The sequence below is a fragment of the Astyanax mexicanus genome, chromosome 24 (genome assembly GCF_023375975.1).
Source record: "Astyanax mexicanus isolate ESR-SI-001 chromosome 24, AstMex3_surface, whole genome shotgun sequence".
Classification (NCBI taxonomy): Eukaryota; Metazoa; Chordata; class Actinopteri; order Characiformes; family Acestrorhamphidae; genus Astyanax; species Astyanax mexicanus.
The window spans coordinates 3,496,387-3,511,521 of NC_064431.1; the positions used below are offsets into that span (position 1 = coordinate 3,496,387).

At 37.7% G+C, this 15,135-nt stretch overlaps 1 protein-coding gene across 6 annotated transcripts in view; it reads left to right on the forward strand.

Moving 5' to 3' along the window:
- The first annotated feature begins 2,578 nt into the window (after positions 1-2,578).
- The window catches only part of slmapa (sarcolemma associated protein a), a 74,545-nt gene continuing 61,988 nt past the window's right edge, over positions 2,579-15,135 (forward strand). For 5 of the 6 annotated variants that reach the window (XM_022682240.2, XM_022682238.2, XM_022682242.2 and 2 more), the window contains exon 1: positions 2,579-4,561. In XM_022682240.2, the coding sequence (XP_022537961.2) occupies positions 4,364-4,561 (198 nt within the window). In that variant the 5' untranslated portion in view covers positions 2,579-4,363. The remainder of the gene's footprint in view (positions 4,562-15,135) is intronic. The other variant, XM_022682239.2, reaches the window with a different exon arrangement.

Genomic DNA, 15,135 nt, shown 5'->3' on the forward strand with positions numbered 1-15,135 from the left:
GGGTTAATACTGTGGACATGACTTGTAGATCGCAGAACTGTTAAGTTTTAAATAAAATTATTTTATAATAATCTAATTGTACAGTATATTGTACAATTTATTGACCTTATAACAAAAATAATAAATTATTACAAACAAATAAAACATGGGAAAATAAAATAAATAACACACAAGGCTTTCTGTTTGTCAAAAATGCCATCATAACTTGGGTAATTTTTGGGTACTTTGGGTTATTAATCATTCTAAGACAGTTTTATGTTATATTATACTTTAGCCATTAAAAAAAATATATATATATATATATATATATATATATATATATATATATATATATATATATATATATAAAATATTTAATTTTACAGCAAAAAGATATGTTTTTTATTTTTAATTCAAAATATTAATATATATATATTTGTAGTGAAAGTTATAATCAGAGAGAGGACCAATAAAAATATGTTTGGTTTGACTCTATAACACATATTATTGGTTATTATGAACAAAGAAGAAAAAACTCTATAGAATCTGAAGGCTTCCATTTCTTCTTCACAATTGTTTGTTAACAAATCCACCACAGCTTTTTAGAAATGTGGGTTATTAACAATTATAATGCTTTTTATGATTTATTTGGTCGTATTCTTCAAGACTTGTTCTTTATGAATATAATACCAATCATAACAGCCACAATTAAAAATGAATAAAACAATCTCCACCCTCATTAATACATTATAGGTTATACGTTATAGAACAGTGTCTAATGTCTTCTCCAATAATTCTCTAAAAATAAAAATATATATATTTTTGGTGTGTTTTTAAACTTTAAAACTTTGTTTTGACCTGAAATATAACAAGCAATATAACCAGCTGCTCTTTATTTTGTGTAAAAAAAAAACATTGAAATAAAATTTAGATTAAAAATAAAACTCATAGCAAATATTTGATTTTTAGTTTTCCAATTTCCCAGATATGCTGATGCAAACACGGAATGGAATGGAATTTTATTGTTAGAAAATATTTCAGTCTTTTCTACATATAAACACGTACATGCTTTACAGTTTCAAAATTTAAGAAGCTGATTAATATCTGAACTTCTGTGCAATGACTCAAATGTAACACATACTTCATTTGCATAAATAATAAATCATGAACACACTTACTAATTTGTTCTAATTCACTTCCTCGCCAACGCACGCATGCATCTCAGAGACATTTACCCAGACAAACAAACAGAACAAACAGAAACTGGTCTCAGTCTGGACTGCATGCAGACGGAGCTAAACCCCTTATCGTTAGTTTATTGGGGAGTGGAGATGCACTGTCCTGAATATCACAACTGATTCATCCTATAAATCGTCTAAGACCCTCTGGACTAATAGGATTAGCTGTCCTAAGATTTTGGACTTCAGTATGCTCTGCTGGGTATGACAGATGTTCTGTCTAACCCATGACCCCCTTAATGAACTTGAAGCTAATGTTTTAGTGATAAAAACACTTTGTTTGGCCTGTTATAATTATCATAATTGTAATCTCATCACTTCTAGTTTGATGCTGCTCAGCAGAGGCATCTGTTAGCTGATGTATCAGAACTAGGTTGCTGTGTGATTATCCAAACTATAAAGAAAAATATATGGAATTAGTTTAGCCTTATCTGAGTAATATTCTAATCCATATTATGGCAATAACTTCTTAACTAAGTAAAGAAAAAATATATATGAAGGTCAGTCAATCATCCTAAAGTATCCTAAAGTACAGAGGCAAAGACTATCAAAAATGTTATGATGAAACTGGCTCTCATTAGGACCGCCCCAAGAGAGGATGAGCAAGAGTTACCTCTGTTGTACAGGATAAGTTCATCAGAGTTACCAGCCTCAGAAATTGCAAGTTAACCCCTTAAAATGCCAGGTGTATGTGATCCAAAACCCTTTTTCTGCAGTAAAATAACTTATTTACATTCTGAAAATGTGTGGGCTTTGAAATCAGTAACAGAAATCAATCCCAAATTCTGCATGTTTGAAAATAGACGCAAAAACTAGACAAACATAACGAAACAACAGGTTTGGAGGACTGTTTGATTTGTATTCAGAAAAATATTGATTTTTAAAAAGCAAGTCAGGAAAGAGCCAATTTTATGAATGTATTCATTATATTTTGACATTAGCAGATTCACTTACTTATTAATACAATCACAATTATGATTTTTAGTAATGTCCCTTATCAAACATATAACAGCCTAGAGCACCTAAAAAACAGATTTTTTTATTTCTTGGAGGAATATAAGGATCAGTTTTTTTCAGTCACTGTACTTTTCGTTCCTTTTCCAATTTCTATCTTTCTTTCTTTCTTTCTTTCTTACTACATTTATTTATATTCTGCATTTAAACGCTGCACACTGTAGTAAGGGCTAATACACACAGTGGGCGGAAAGAGAGTGAGTGACCTATCCAAGAACCTCATTTGCAATTCTAATAATTAGCATGCCATTGGTTAACTTGGTCACCCGATCTATTTGGTGATTGGACAATTATTTCGCATCAGCGCTGGTGTTCCCTCCCTCTCTCTCTCCTCTTCGCGAGCCCCGCCGGTTTGTGTATTCCACTCCAGTATGGCGGCGGCGAGTTGCGGAGGAGGATAACCGGAGATAAGTTAGTCTGAATAGCCGCTGACGGACTCGCGGACCGGCTGGAGCACTTTACACACCTTGCTTAGAGTCTCCGGGGCGCGGAGCCTCTAACGGACCCGGAGGCCGGCCTGCGCGTGGCGGGGAAAGGACCAGAAACTGCTGTTCCGTGTCTTTTAGCTGGCTGGCTGGCTAGCTAGCTTAGCATCTTGGGCTAGGCTAGGCTGGGCTAGCCGCGAAGCTAGTGAGCTACTGCTGCTAAGCTAAGCTAACAAGCGGAGTAGGGGGGATTTTGTATCGCAAAGTTTATGAGTTAAGGAATTTGTTGTGCATTTTAGAGCTTAGACTAGTCGACAGCTGGGATTATAAGAGTGTTTTTCCACAAATTAAAGCTAACTAGTTAGCTTTATTAGCCTCTACCTCACATATTTTGCTCCTCTTGTCTAGCTAACTGGCTTTTTGGAAATCTCGTTAGCTAGCTAGGTTAGCTATTTCTTGCTAGCCTGCTGCCCAAGTTTAAACCATAACTACGGAGACAGGTAGCGTTAATAAGTTAACTAACAGTTTGTGAACATGGAGACCAAACAGTTTATTCTGTATGTGTGAATGAGCAGCCCGCAAATAAATCAATTTAATCGGATTAAATATCCTATTTTGAAGTCTTAAGCGATTAAGACTAAATTTCAAAGATGTTTAAACATATTTGTGCCTGAATTGTGTCTAAATAGCTAAGCAAGTGGTGGGTGAGAGCTTGACATTTACAGTTAAGTTAGTTAACTATTGAGAGTAAATTGTTTTTTGAATTTAACGTTGGCTAACTGAGATAACTAAATACTCGATACAAGTTACCCAAGTGTGTAAGACACAAGTTAAACTAACTTAACTAGTTCTAACAGAAAATATAGTTAGTGAGTTGGGGACATAAACATTAGCTAGCTAAATTTCAAAGTGGGCAGTGGTTAACTAACTTGAGCTATTCCAGTTTAGAGAACTTGAGTTGACCTCTTAACTTAGTTAGCTGCTTGTTATTTAAATGCACTTGAATTGAACGAATTCCTCTATTTCATTTATTGAAGCACCAACAAAGACGACGGATTATTTTGATAGATAGCTAAATAGATAGTAACTTACACCTAGGTTGGCTAGAAAGCTTGCGAAGCTGTAGGTTTAGTAGCTAAGCTAGTGTAGGTTTACAAACCTCAACACAACAGGTTTCTTGCTACTAAGTTGACTACCATAACTAGCCAGCAAGCTAGCAAAAGATACAAGCCAGATTTAACGTTCAAGGCTACATTTAAGGCTGAATCTGTGTTTTTGTGATCCTATGGTTAGCCACTTAGCTAGCAAGGTGGTGGAAGCTCATATTGTGAGAATCTGAAGGTAATCGTGGCCTGTTGACGTTTAAACCCAAAGCAATGCATTTTTATGGCCGTGTGGAGAAGGTGCAGTCCTAGCTATAGCTCCATCGCCTTGGGTTCTGTTTGACATCATGGTGGATTTGCGAGAAGAAGGGGAGCAGGGGGGCTTGGCTGGCTCTTCCTTTGGACATTAGCGAGCTATGTAAGCGAGGTTAGTTAGTCGATTTGGAAATATGTGCATGTGCATACGTTTGCGTTACACGAGCCAAACACGATACCGACTGTTTCCCTAAAAGATAGGAAAAGTGGAAGGATTGCCATTCTGGATCAAGAAGCCCTGCCTTTCGCCTCTGGTTGGAGTAGCACTCCCAAGCCGTCGTCTTCATCCATGCCTTCAGCGCTGGCCGTCTTCACCTGCCGCCCGAACTCGCACCCGTTTCAGGAGCGTCATGTCTACCTGGACGAGCCCGTCAAGATCGGGCGGTCGGTGGCCCGGTGTCGGCCAGCCCAGAACAACGCCACTTTCGACTGCAAGGTGTTGTCCAGGAATCACGCTCTCGTCTGGTTCGACCACAAGACAGGCAAGGTGAGTCGTGTGTGAGTGTGAGAGAGTGCTTTAGGCATGCACAAACAGGTCCAGCTGGATCATGTGTATGAAATAGCAAGCTTGCTGTGATGTTTTTGTCCCAAATGAGACCCGTTTTGATTTAGTTAACTAACTAGCAGGTTGCTTTTTCGTGACTGCCTGCTGTGGTTTTGTGATTTTCTTTACGTTTTACTATACTGACTTGTTTGAACTGTAGCTAAGTATACTACGTTTCCAAAAGCACTACCTTACCTATCCAAATACTTGAACTCAGGTGTTCCAATCACTTCATGGCCTTGCACATTTGTGCAAGCATGGTTGGCTCTTAGGATCTCAGTGAATTCCAGTGTGATACCCTGATAGGATGCCACCTGTAAAACAAAGTCCACTTGGACAATGTCCTCACTACTAAATATTCCACCGTCTACTGTCAGTGATGTGTTTGGGGAAGACAGCAACTCAGTCACAAAGTGCTAGGCCACCTAGTGCAAGTGGATGCTGATAGCATAGTGCATTTAGTGCATGTCTAGTTTCTGTACAGTCAAGTGCTCCCGGCCTTCAAATTTTACTGCCTTCTTATTAGCTTAAAGACGGTAGTGTGTAGAGAGGGTCATGCAATGGGTTTCCATGGCTGAGCAGCTGCATCCACGGCATACATTACCAAGCTACATCACCAAGCACAGTGCAAAGCATGGGATGCAGTGATGTAAAGCATGCCACCTCTGTACTGGACTGACAGCTGCCAGGAGGACCTGTCTCCGTGCATTGTGCCAAGTGTCAAGTTTAGTGGAGGGAGGCTTATGATGTGGGACTTCCTTAACTTCCTTACTCTTAATGCTTTAGCATACCAACAGGGTTGGAACTAATTCTTTCTCTCAACTTTATGGGAACAGTGTGGGGATGCCCCATTTCTGTTCCATAAATATTTGGATGGACAGTTTGGTGTGCAAATAACTTGACTGGCCTGCAGAGAAACCTGACCTCAACCTGATAGAACACCTTTTGGATGGGAAGACGCGAGGCAGGTCATGTGGTTTAAAGTCATTTCATAACGGCAAGGATTGTCTTATTTAATGTTTTCCTGTGTGCATAATTGATTGATTCAGCACTGATCACATGTAGCCGTGCAAGCAGCTGTTTGGTCTTTTACTCTTTGAAAATATATAGGAACAGGACCAATGTCTTGTGTCTTGTGTAATGAGCACAAAATGCTTGTTATGAACTTTGCCATAGCTGTCTGATTAGGTGTAAGTCTTAGATTTGAGTTCCACCTGTGTAGTTTTTAGGTACAGTCTATGAGCCGAAAGTGTTGTATTTTAATAATTCTGTCATCCAAAGTAATATCTGATTCAATATTTTCATAATTGTAAGAAAATGTTTAGTGAAGGGAACTGATTAGTCCGTTTCTACTCATGTGTAGGTGTGTATGTGGCCGTTGGTTCTCCTTTTCTCTTTGAATGTATAGAGGAACTGAACCCATGTCCTTCAGTCAACCAAAACAAGTTTTTTTTTACAAACTACTCTACCTTTACAGATTGGTTTGTCTGTCTGGTATATGTCATACATTTAGGTTCCTCTTGTGCTTTTAACACTCTTTTAAACCCTTCAGGAATGCTGCAATTGGTCCTCTCTCTCGACTGATATAGAATCCAAACCCATTCTTTCAGTTTTGTCTAGTATATGAGGTCATGTCATAGATATGTGTTTCTCCAGGTAGTAAAAGCCTTCAACATGCTTTTAAAACCCTTCAGAAATGTTCACATGTTGAAATTCCTATTGTGTTTCCAGATACAGCTAATCAGAGTAAAGATGTAGAGGAGACTATAGCTTTAATTTCACATTAACCATGTTTTTGAGCATTTGAAGATTTTATATTAAGCCTTAATTAATAATATTCCAATTTTTTATTTGAACAATTGTCCGTGTTAACGTAATAATGGCCGACTTTGATCCTTAACTAGATTGACTGCGCAGTCAAATCTCTTAATCTGTCTGTTCCAGGGTTGCAACAGTATTAGCCTCTCACAACTATCGCACTGGAGATATTGCCCATGTGGATTATGGTTGTAGGGCAACTGTGTGCCAGCTTCACTCAGCTGTGTTGGACATTTCTCTGATGAGTCAGTGAATGGTGACCTCGCTCTCAAAAAAGAGCACTGAGTGGTTGGCCAGGTTTAACCATTAACCTGTTTTCCATATTCAGCTCTTCTGCTAATGGATCAAACCTGGCTTCTGTAGACATTAGGAAAGATCTTATTACTTTGATGGCTTCGTGTGTCACAGCTGCCAGTACAGGGATCATTTGAGTAGCATGTAGAGAAATGAGCACAGAATATCTGTGCCAGGGGTACTGCCCTGTGCAGATTCAGCAAAGCCCCAGCTCATCAACTTATGATCAACTCTGTCATGAGTTGGATCAGGTATATTGGGACAGGGAATACCCCAACCTGTGTTGATATAGCATTACGGCCCCAGTTATCTGGTTTATTGGATTATCGGATGTGGATAAATCGGCACATAAAAATGCAGGTGTAAATACACTTATGGTGCATTTAAAATATACAACATGCAAATCAAGTAACTCGGACCGCTTAATAAATTGTGTGTCTAAAATCAAGATATGACCAGCTAGTGTTTAATACCTTTAAAAACAAATGTCTGCTTATTTGTACCATTGATATCGAGATATTTTCACTGCTTATTATTCATATTGGTAATAGCCTTTTTAAGTTAGCAGAGAAATGCTTTTTTGATCGTTTTTATTTTTTGGCAGGTGTGCCTACCATGAGCAATATCTGTAAAGCCAGCAACCTTGATGAGTCACAATTGATTGAAAAACATGCAGCTGATTCTAAAGTAAATGCCAGCTCAGCAACAGTCAAGGGCCATCCATGTTAGGGCTGCAACTAATGATTATATTGATAATCGATTCATTTGTCAACCTTTAAAAAAAAGTTGAAACTGCCACCTCATTTCAGGTTGAGCGTAAACTTGCTGAACTTAAATGTACTAAGTATCTTGTATAACTACTTTAGCAGGCTCTAGTAACTCAGAGTGAGAAAGAATTAGAAATTATCGCTAACATTAGCTTGACTAAAACTATGGATTTTTTGGAACTGCTAGTAAAGCTGTCACCTTTGAAATTTAAAGTGAAATTTAAAGTGCAAGTGAAACTTGGGGGGGGGGGGGGAATGTTAATTCTATCTTGTTTAACTACTCTAGCAGGCTCTAACATTAAGTGAGAGAAAAATAGATCTAACTTAATACAAACTTACTGTGAATCTCCTTCACCCATGGCTCCAAAATGCACACTGCCTAATGGTTCTTTACTGACATGACTTTGGTTTTGCTCAGTGCCCCAGCAACTCTACTTATGTGTATAATAACGTAGACCTGTTAGTGATCTATTAGTGATTGTTGTATCTAAGTCAGTAATAGGTTAAATAACATTTCCTTTCAGCCCTTGATCTTTGTGTCTAGTCATTTGACACACTTGAAGATGCAGTATGTTCAGCAGCCTCTTTGTGCTGATATATGGATGATCTATGAATTACATAATTGAATATGTAATTACATAATTCTCCATTATTATTAATAATAGTGGTCTTTATGTTTACTCTTCAACTTTGATATTAGAAGAACAGGCATAATTGAAGTTTGGTCCTTCTTCAGTTAGGTTCAGTTGAGTGCACAGTAATTATAAGATGAATTTCAGCCTTATCTCTATCTGACTCATCTGTAGTATACTGTCAACAATAAATGATGATTTGAAATCAGAGAAGAAAGCCTTCTGACTCTCACGTGTGTATTGGCTTATATTACACTGTGTTTTTCAGTCAACAGGTTATCTTGTCTTTTCTAGGTACAGGGAAGCACATCAGAATCGCTCTGTGGAAACTGCCTGTACACTACCGATGACGTGGCATGTAGAAGTTGGGCTGAAGTGGTGGAGTGATCTTTTAATAGATATTTTCTCTGTTCAGTTTCCACTTTTGTTGCATCGTCAATGATTTAGAAATGCTTCACTGGCCTTTTTTTGTGTTTGAGTATTGAACTCTGGTGCCCCTGCTGCACAGAATAGGCCTGACTTGGTCAAAGACAGTACAAGTGGAGTTAAGATGTCAGTCAAGAGCCTTGGGGATTTGGAGGTTTCCGTTTAACCCATTTAAATCATGGCCTATTTAACAGCTGATTAAGCTGTAAGCGTAACATTGTGCACAATGACCACATGTTTATATATACCATACTGCCAAAATGTTAAGACCACTCGTAGATAAATTGAATAACATTGTGTCTTGGAAATGACATTTTGGATTTTAGATTTTGCATCAAATGCTCAGCTGAAAACATGAGCCAAAAAAGTATTTTTTTGGCTTATAAATAGGTGAAGGCAATAAAGGCTATTGGGTGGAAGTGACATGGCTTGATGACTATGGCTACTGTGTGTCATCAAATCGCATTCTTGCTGCAGACCAGTCAGCATGCTCATGCTAACTCCAGTCTGTCTAAATAATGCTAAAAATGTCATTCTTCATTCAAATTATCCAATATCAGTTTATATAATAAACCCATGATTGATTTTTAAAATCATAATTTGATGCTCACTCCTAATCATTGGGCACGCAAGGGCCTCCTGCAATGAATGTGGATTGTAAATATGAATAATGTTAAATACATTTAACAAACCTCCCATCAATCTGGCGTCCACTATCAGGCCTCGCTCAAACTCCATATATTTATATCTTCTTGCCATGAATATGCTGGCCAGTGATCAACCTCACAAGATAATGCCTCACAACCTTCAAAGGTGTGGGCATTTCCTAGCTGTCCCCTGAGCTAACACTCAAATATCAATTCATTTACATACTGCTGGCCCATTACTATTGGCAATGTCAGTGTGTAGTTTACTGTTAAAACACAGTTCCTAAAGCCATGCTCCTGTTTGCTTCTTCTGGTAACATACATAAAGTTAGCTGGCTCATGAAAGGTGGAGCTTTTTGAACTACGAATCTTGGACCATGTTAAGGCATCCAGTTTAATGGTTCACTTTGTTCCACTTAAAAGGTAGAACATTTTTTGAATGCCAGAATGTTGGGGGTAGTTTTATGGTCTTCAGGAACTGGCCTAATAAATTTAGTACCTCTTGAACTGGAACTGGAGTCAGCCTGACCCTTTTTAGATGCACTTCTTCTGTTTGATCTCTAGTTAGTTTGGTTGTTTGCTAGTTAATCTCTGTTTGTAGTAGAGTACAGCTCGCTAGGCGATAATCCACAGATAGAATAAGGTGCCAAGACAGCCATCCCAACAGTGCCAATGAGGAATTACCATTCAAGCGCACACATTGATGCTTTAGCATGCCAGCATGACCACCTGTCTGCCTTGTGCTACGAAGCATTTGCATTACAGTAGATCTGTCATTCTCAATTGTCTATTTTAGGTAGGGCTTTTTGTAAATTTTTACAAGTAAAAAAAAAAAAAATTTACGTAATCAGATTGGTACAACATATTATAATTGGAGTTTCCAACCACTTCTATTTCTTGTCAATTTTGAAAATAAAACCAAAAGAAAAAAAGCTTAGAAAATCCCTGGCTGTTACAAAAGGTTGTAATTATTGGTATAAAATGGATAAGTTGGTTTATTGTTAGAGAAATATTTATGGTATTTTTCTGTTTTGTCCATATCCAAAAGTGTTTTTTTTTCGCAAAAAGTATTTAATATATATATAACTTTTTACATACATTAGTAGTTTTTAACAATAAATGGAAGCATATGGCCTCCAGTTAGCAAATGGCCATATTATTATGGCAGTAACTTCTCCTATTCGTTCTTTGTGATGCCATTTAAAGTAGAACTTAGACCTATATTACTGTCTTTACAATTTTTACAATCTAGCTTTCTAGGAATACCTTGCTTTCTGAATTTTATGATCTTCACTATCACGGCATTCGACCTGACTGGTTTTATTCATTTGGACCCTGTTTCCGATTTCTCATGGATAGCTACACTGAGAGCTTGGCACTATTGTAAAGCCTCAATCTAGTGGAGGTGTGAATTCTGTAGCATATTGGAGCTTGCTTGCTGACAACTAGAATATGGAGGGAATAATTAAGTACAGCTTTATGACTGCCTTAGCAGGATGCTACACGTTTATGCTGCCACCTGTACAGGCCATGTGTGTCTTGTGTAGATTTGGCTTTTTCCTGCTTAATGAAAATCGCCTATTCTGGTCTAGTGTAGCATATACTTTTTAAAATCCTATCCAAATGATTCTGTAATGTAAAAGCATGTCTCAGTCTTTAGATTAATGGTAATTAAGTTTGGTCTTTTTTATTTAATGTATTATTTAGTTTTTAAGTAATGAGACAAATTGACCTGATTTTACAGATCTTTACAAACTGGGCCTTTTCTTATTGTAATACCCCTTTTAATTGAAAGATAAAGTTGATAGCGATCAGTTTAAATGCCGTTCACATTGACGTAAAAAAAAAAAAAGACCAGTAACTAAAATATATATATATAATATAATAGAATGTTATATAATATAATAATAATCCCTGCTTTAAGCATTTTCCATCTGATGTTGAGAGTAGCATAATATTTTGTATATCAGTTTTGTCATTGGAATTAGGGGTGGGCGATATGGCTCTAAAATAATATCACGATATTTCAGGGTATTTTTGCGATAGTGATATACTTGGCGATATAGGAACACTAAAATAATTCATTCATAGGAATATAGTATAATAGTATAACAGTATAATCATAATGTGGCAAAATAAATAATATAGCATAAAATAATATAATGCAGCAAAACATATTGCAGAATATTTAGTGCATGCATATAAACTGCAAACTAAAACAATTATACAATAAATACACCTAAAGCTTCACAGTAAATAATAGACTAGTTTTAAGACAGAACAGCCCTATTATCACGATATGGATTTTTAATATCATGATATTTCTGTCACAATATATTGTATACGATATAATATTGCCCACCCCTAATTGGAATATGTGCACGCACAATAGTCATATTGCAGAATGTGCAATGTTGTGTATATTTAACCACACTCTTCATTTTCCATGATGTATCTACCAGGGACAGGTTATTTTAATCTAATATTTATTATATTTCAACCTTGGATCCACATATAGTATTATATGGTATCTTGACATGCTAGATAACTGACCCCTGAAAAAAATCAGAAAAACTATATTGCATTTTTTTAAATTGTGAAACCAAAACTTATTCTTATTTATTTAACTTTTACACATATTTACTACTTTAGCACCAAGCTGACGTTGTATCACAAGTCTGACCTGTACCATCACTCTCTAGAGGAGACTGAACGAGCATTAAAGCATCATTAAACTCGTCCTCTCGTCCACGTTCTCTGTACATTCTGTTCCACTCAAACCCATCCTTTTCTTTTTGCTTCGTCTCCTATCTGCTGAATCCTCTCAGCAGCAGCTTATTGACTGCTGCCTGTTTTCCAGCAAAGTTGAACTACTGATGGCAGTGCTGAAAATAGTCAACGTGGAATTTGTACCCCCTCACCAGTGGCTGTTATTATCAGCAGCTCCGAGTAGGGACAACTACTTAGCAGCTGACTTCACCCGCCAGCCCTCACTCGCCTCACTCCCACAGCTCCCCATGGGGGGACCTCCACCCTCCGCCCTGTATGAGAAGCAGCTGCACAGGACGCTGCCTTGCATCAGCACCTTTTAAACTAAAACGAGCCCCCACTGCCGGCCACATGTCTGAAAAAATGACACGTTGGAGATTCATTGCTGTGCTACCCGTTGATTAGTGTATTGTATCAGAGTGACTGTAGTAATTCAAATGAGAGCATTACTACAGATGTGATATTAAAATCCACTTGCCCCCGCCCAGAGTCATCTGGTGCCCCACTTCTCTAGGGCAGCCTGGTGATTCATACTCAAATGGCACAGAAATGTTCATTAATTTAATTTCCTAATGAACACTGACCCTTTTTTCCCTCTGTTTTGGGGGTGTTGCAGGTGATGCACAGGAAATTAGTTATTCCTGCACGTATTCTCTGCTTATTCATCCTGTGGTTTAGTATTGCAGTCTTATTTTCACATTTTATTGTGTAATAGCTTGATGATGCAAGGACCAACAGAAATAATTCACAGTTAATTGGAACAAAATCAACTTACATTAGTGTGCTTAAAAGTGAAGAAAATTGTTTTTCTCTCCGGGCAAAATAATCATTTTATACTTGTAGACAATAGACATTCTTATAATTGAGGTTTAATGTGCGACTTCATTGTTTAAACACCAATGCTTGCAAGCTGTCAACATCTATCAACATTTCAGTCTGTCCCGACTCCATGTTAATATATTAAACGATAATCATACGATATGATTCATATTTTGTAAGATCACAAGCTGCTGTAGGCTTTAGCCAAGGTGTGCTGCATTTCTTGGGAGGGTGAAGACTTGCACATGCCTCCTCAGACACTTGTGAAGTCAGACTCCACCTCATTTTAAACTGCTGCTGATGCAGCATTGCCCAGTGGAATTAGAGGAAAGCGAAGTGACTCTGTTTCAATACATCAGCTCACAGACGCAGCCTTGTGCTGACTGGCATCACCCTAGGAGTTGATGGCAAGCTAAATAAACAGGATTTAAACCAGTGATCTTTGGATCATAGTGGCAGTGCTTAGGCATTGGCCATTCTAATCGGTTTACGTACCAACAGCAATGCCCAGAATCTTCCATAGTCGGTCTTCTAGACCTCCTGTCTTAGTTTTTCTGTGAAAGTGTTTGAAAAGGAGTGAGCGTGATTGATGGGGAACAGCACACTGACTGGTTCAGAAATACAAAAATGAATTCATACCCGCTTGTTCTTATCAGAAGTTTCTTTGGTTAGCATAAATCAAGATTACTATATCCTAGTAAGAGCTAACATGGTGATGAAGCTTGCATCATACCACACTGTTTTAATCCTTTAACTGCAAAGTTTTACACTAACACTGGGCCTTTTGTCTACAATGATTGTATTGTTTGAGAAGTCTTTGGAGAATTGCATGGTGTATACACACCACCCATTTGTTGAAGAGATACAGTACTCTCAAACACACACACACACTCTCTCTCTCACACACACACACACACACACACAGACAGATTTGCTTTATTAAGTCTCTGTTTGCACTTTTCAGAGCTGTTGCTAGGGACAGCTTAATTGCTTTCCTCAAGTTCTCTTTTTGGTTCCTAAGCTACTATAAACACTAGACTGCTTTTCCCTGACTTTAAAGCAGCTCTCCATAAGATTTTTTTTTAAATAAAAAGTTAAAATATAAGGAAATACTGAGTGAAAAGAGGGCAAAATATTATAATATCAGTGTGCTTTGGCTGTCATTCCTGCAAAGCCAATATATATTACAACAGGGGGTCTTTTAGGTCATGGTTCATTTTTCTGGCTGTAATAGCTTTTGCTGGTTACCTGAGCAAAAATGGAACTGCCAATGGTGATGAAATAAAATCTACAGCAAATTCAGTCTTCTTCTGCTTGTCCATGCATTGTTAAACCAAAGAGATGCAGAATTAGAGCTGAAGAGAGCTGGAGAAATAAATGAGTGCAGCAGAATTGTCAGTAAACACCAGGTTCATTTAGTCTGAAGAGACTGCCACACAAAGTTTTTAGTCTGGTCTATGCAATTACCAATTTTCATCAAAATCACACCCCACACACACACACACACACAGCTTATCTAGTCCTTGTAGATTTGTATTGCTTATACAGTAGGACTCTCTGAAACAGTTAAACATGGCCCATGCCTGATATAGAGGGTAGGCTAGAGGGGTCCACAGTTTGCATTGGGCTTGAACTTTGGAATGAACTTTGGCTGAAACTCCATCATGTACATTTTGAGATAAGTTGGGGAGGTATGTGATGCTCATTTATCATACAAATGGTCTTGGAATCTCTAAATTCAATCAGATTCACATACAAATGTAGTAGAAAGTTGAAAGCTTTTCCTGTACAGTAGAGGCTCTTATTCGAATTACTCCAATAAAAGCAGAATAAACTCATTTTCAATACCCTTAATTTTGAAACAGTTGTCCCAGTACATATTGCATTGGCTGTGGTCTCACCCGTTCACAGTTTTAACTGTTGATTGTCAGAATTTATCAGCAGATTTCTAGCAATCAGTAGTAACAGTAGTTAAATAAATGCCTTGTTTTAACTGAAAAGCAATGTAATATTTTTTTGGTCTATTTAGATGATTGGATGGAGTCTATAGGCGCTGTTCCAATGCTGTGAATTACACTGTGCTAGGCTTCTCATAGAATTAAGCCTGTGATTAGTGCTTAGTTAGCATCCTCACACACTCATAGCACCTCAGAGATTTAACTCAGTCTGACCTCAGAGTTCTGGCAGCGAGTTCAAGTGCAGCTGAGTTTCTTTGAGTATGTAGCAGCGAGAGGCATGACTGAAGTGCTGAGTGCTGTTTTCTTGCCTTGACTTTTGTCCGTTTGCCTTTGATATTTGTCTTGTACAGTATTAGGCACATGAAACACCTCTTGCACTTTAGCTAG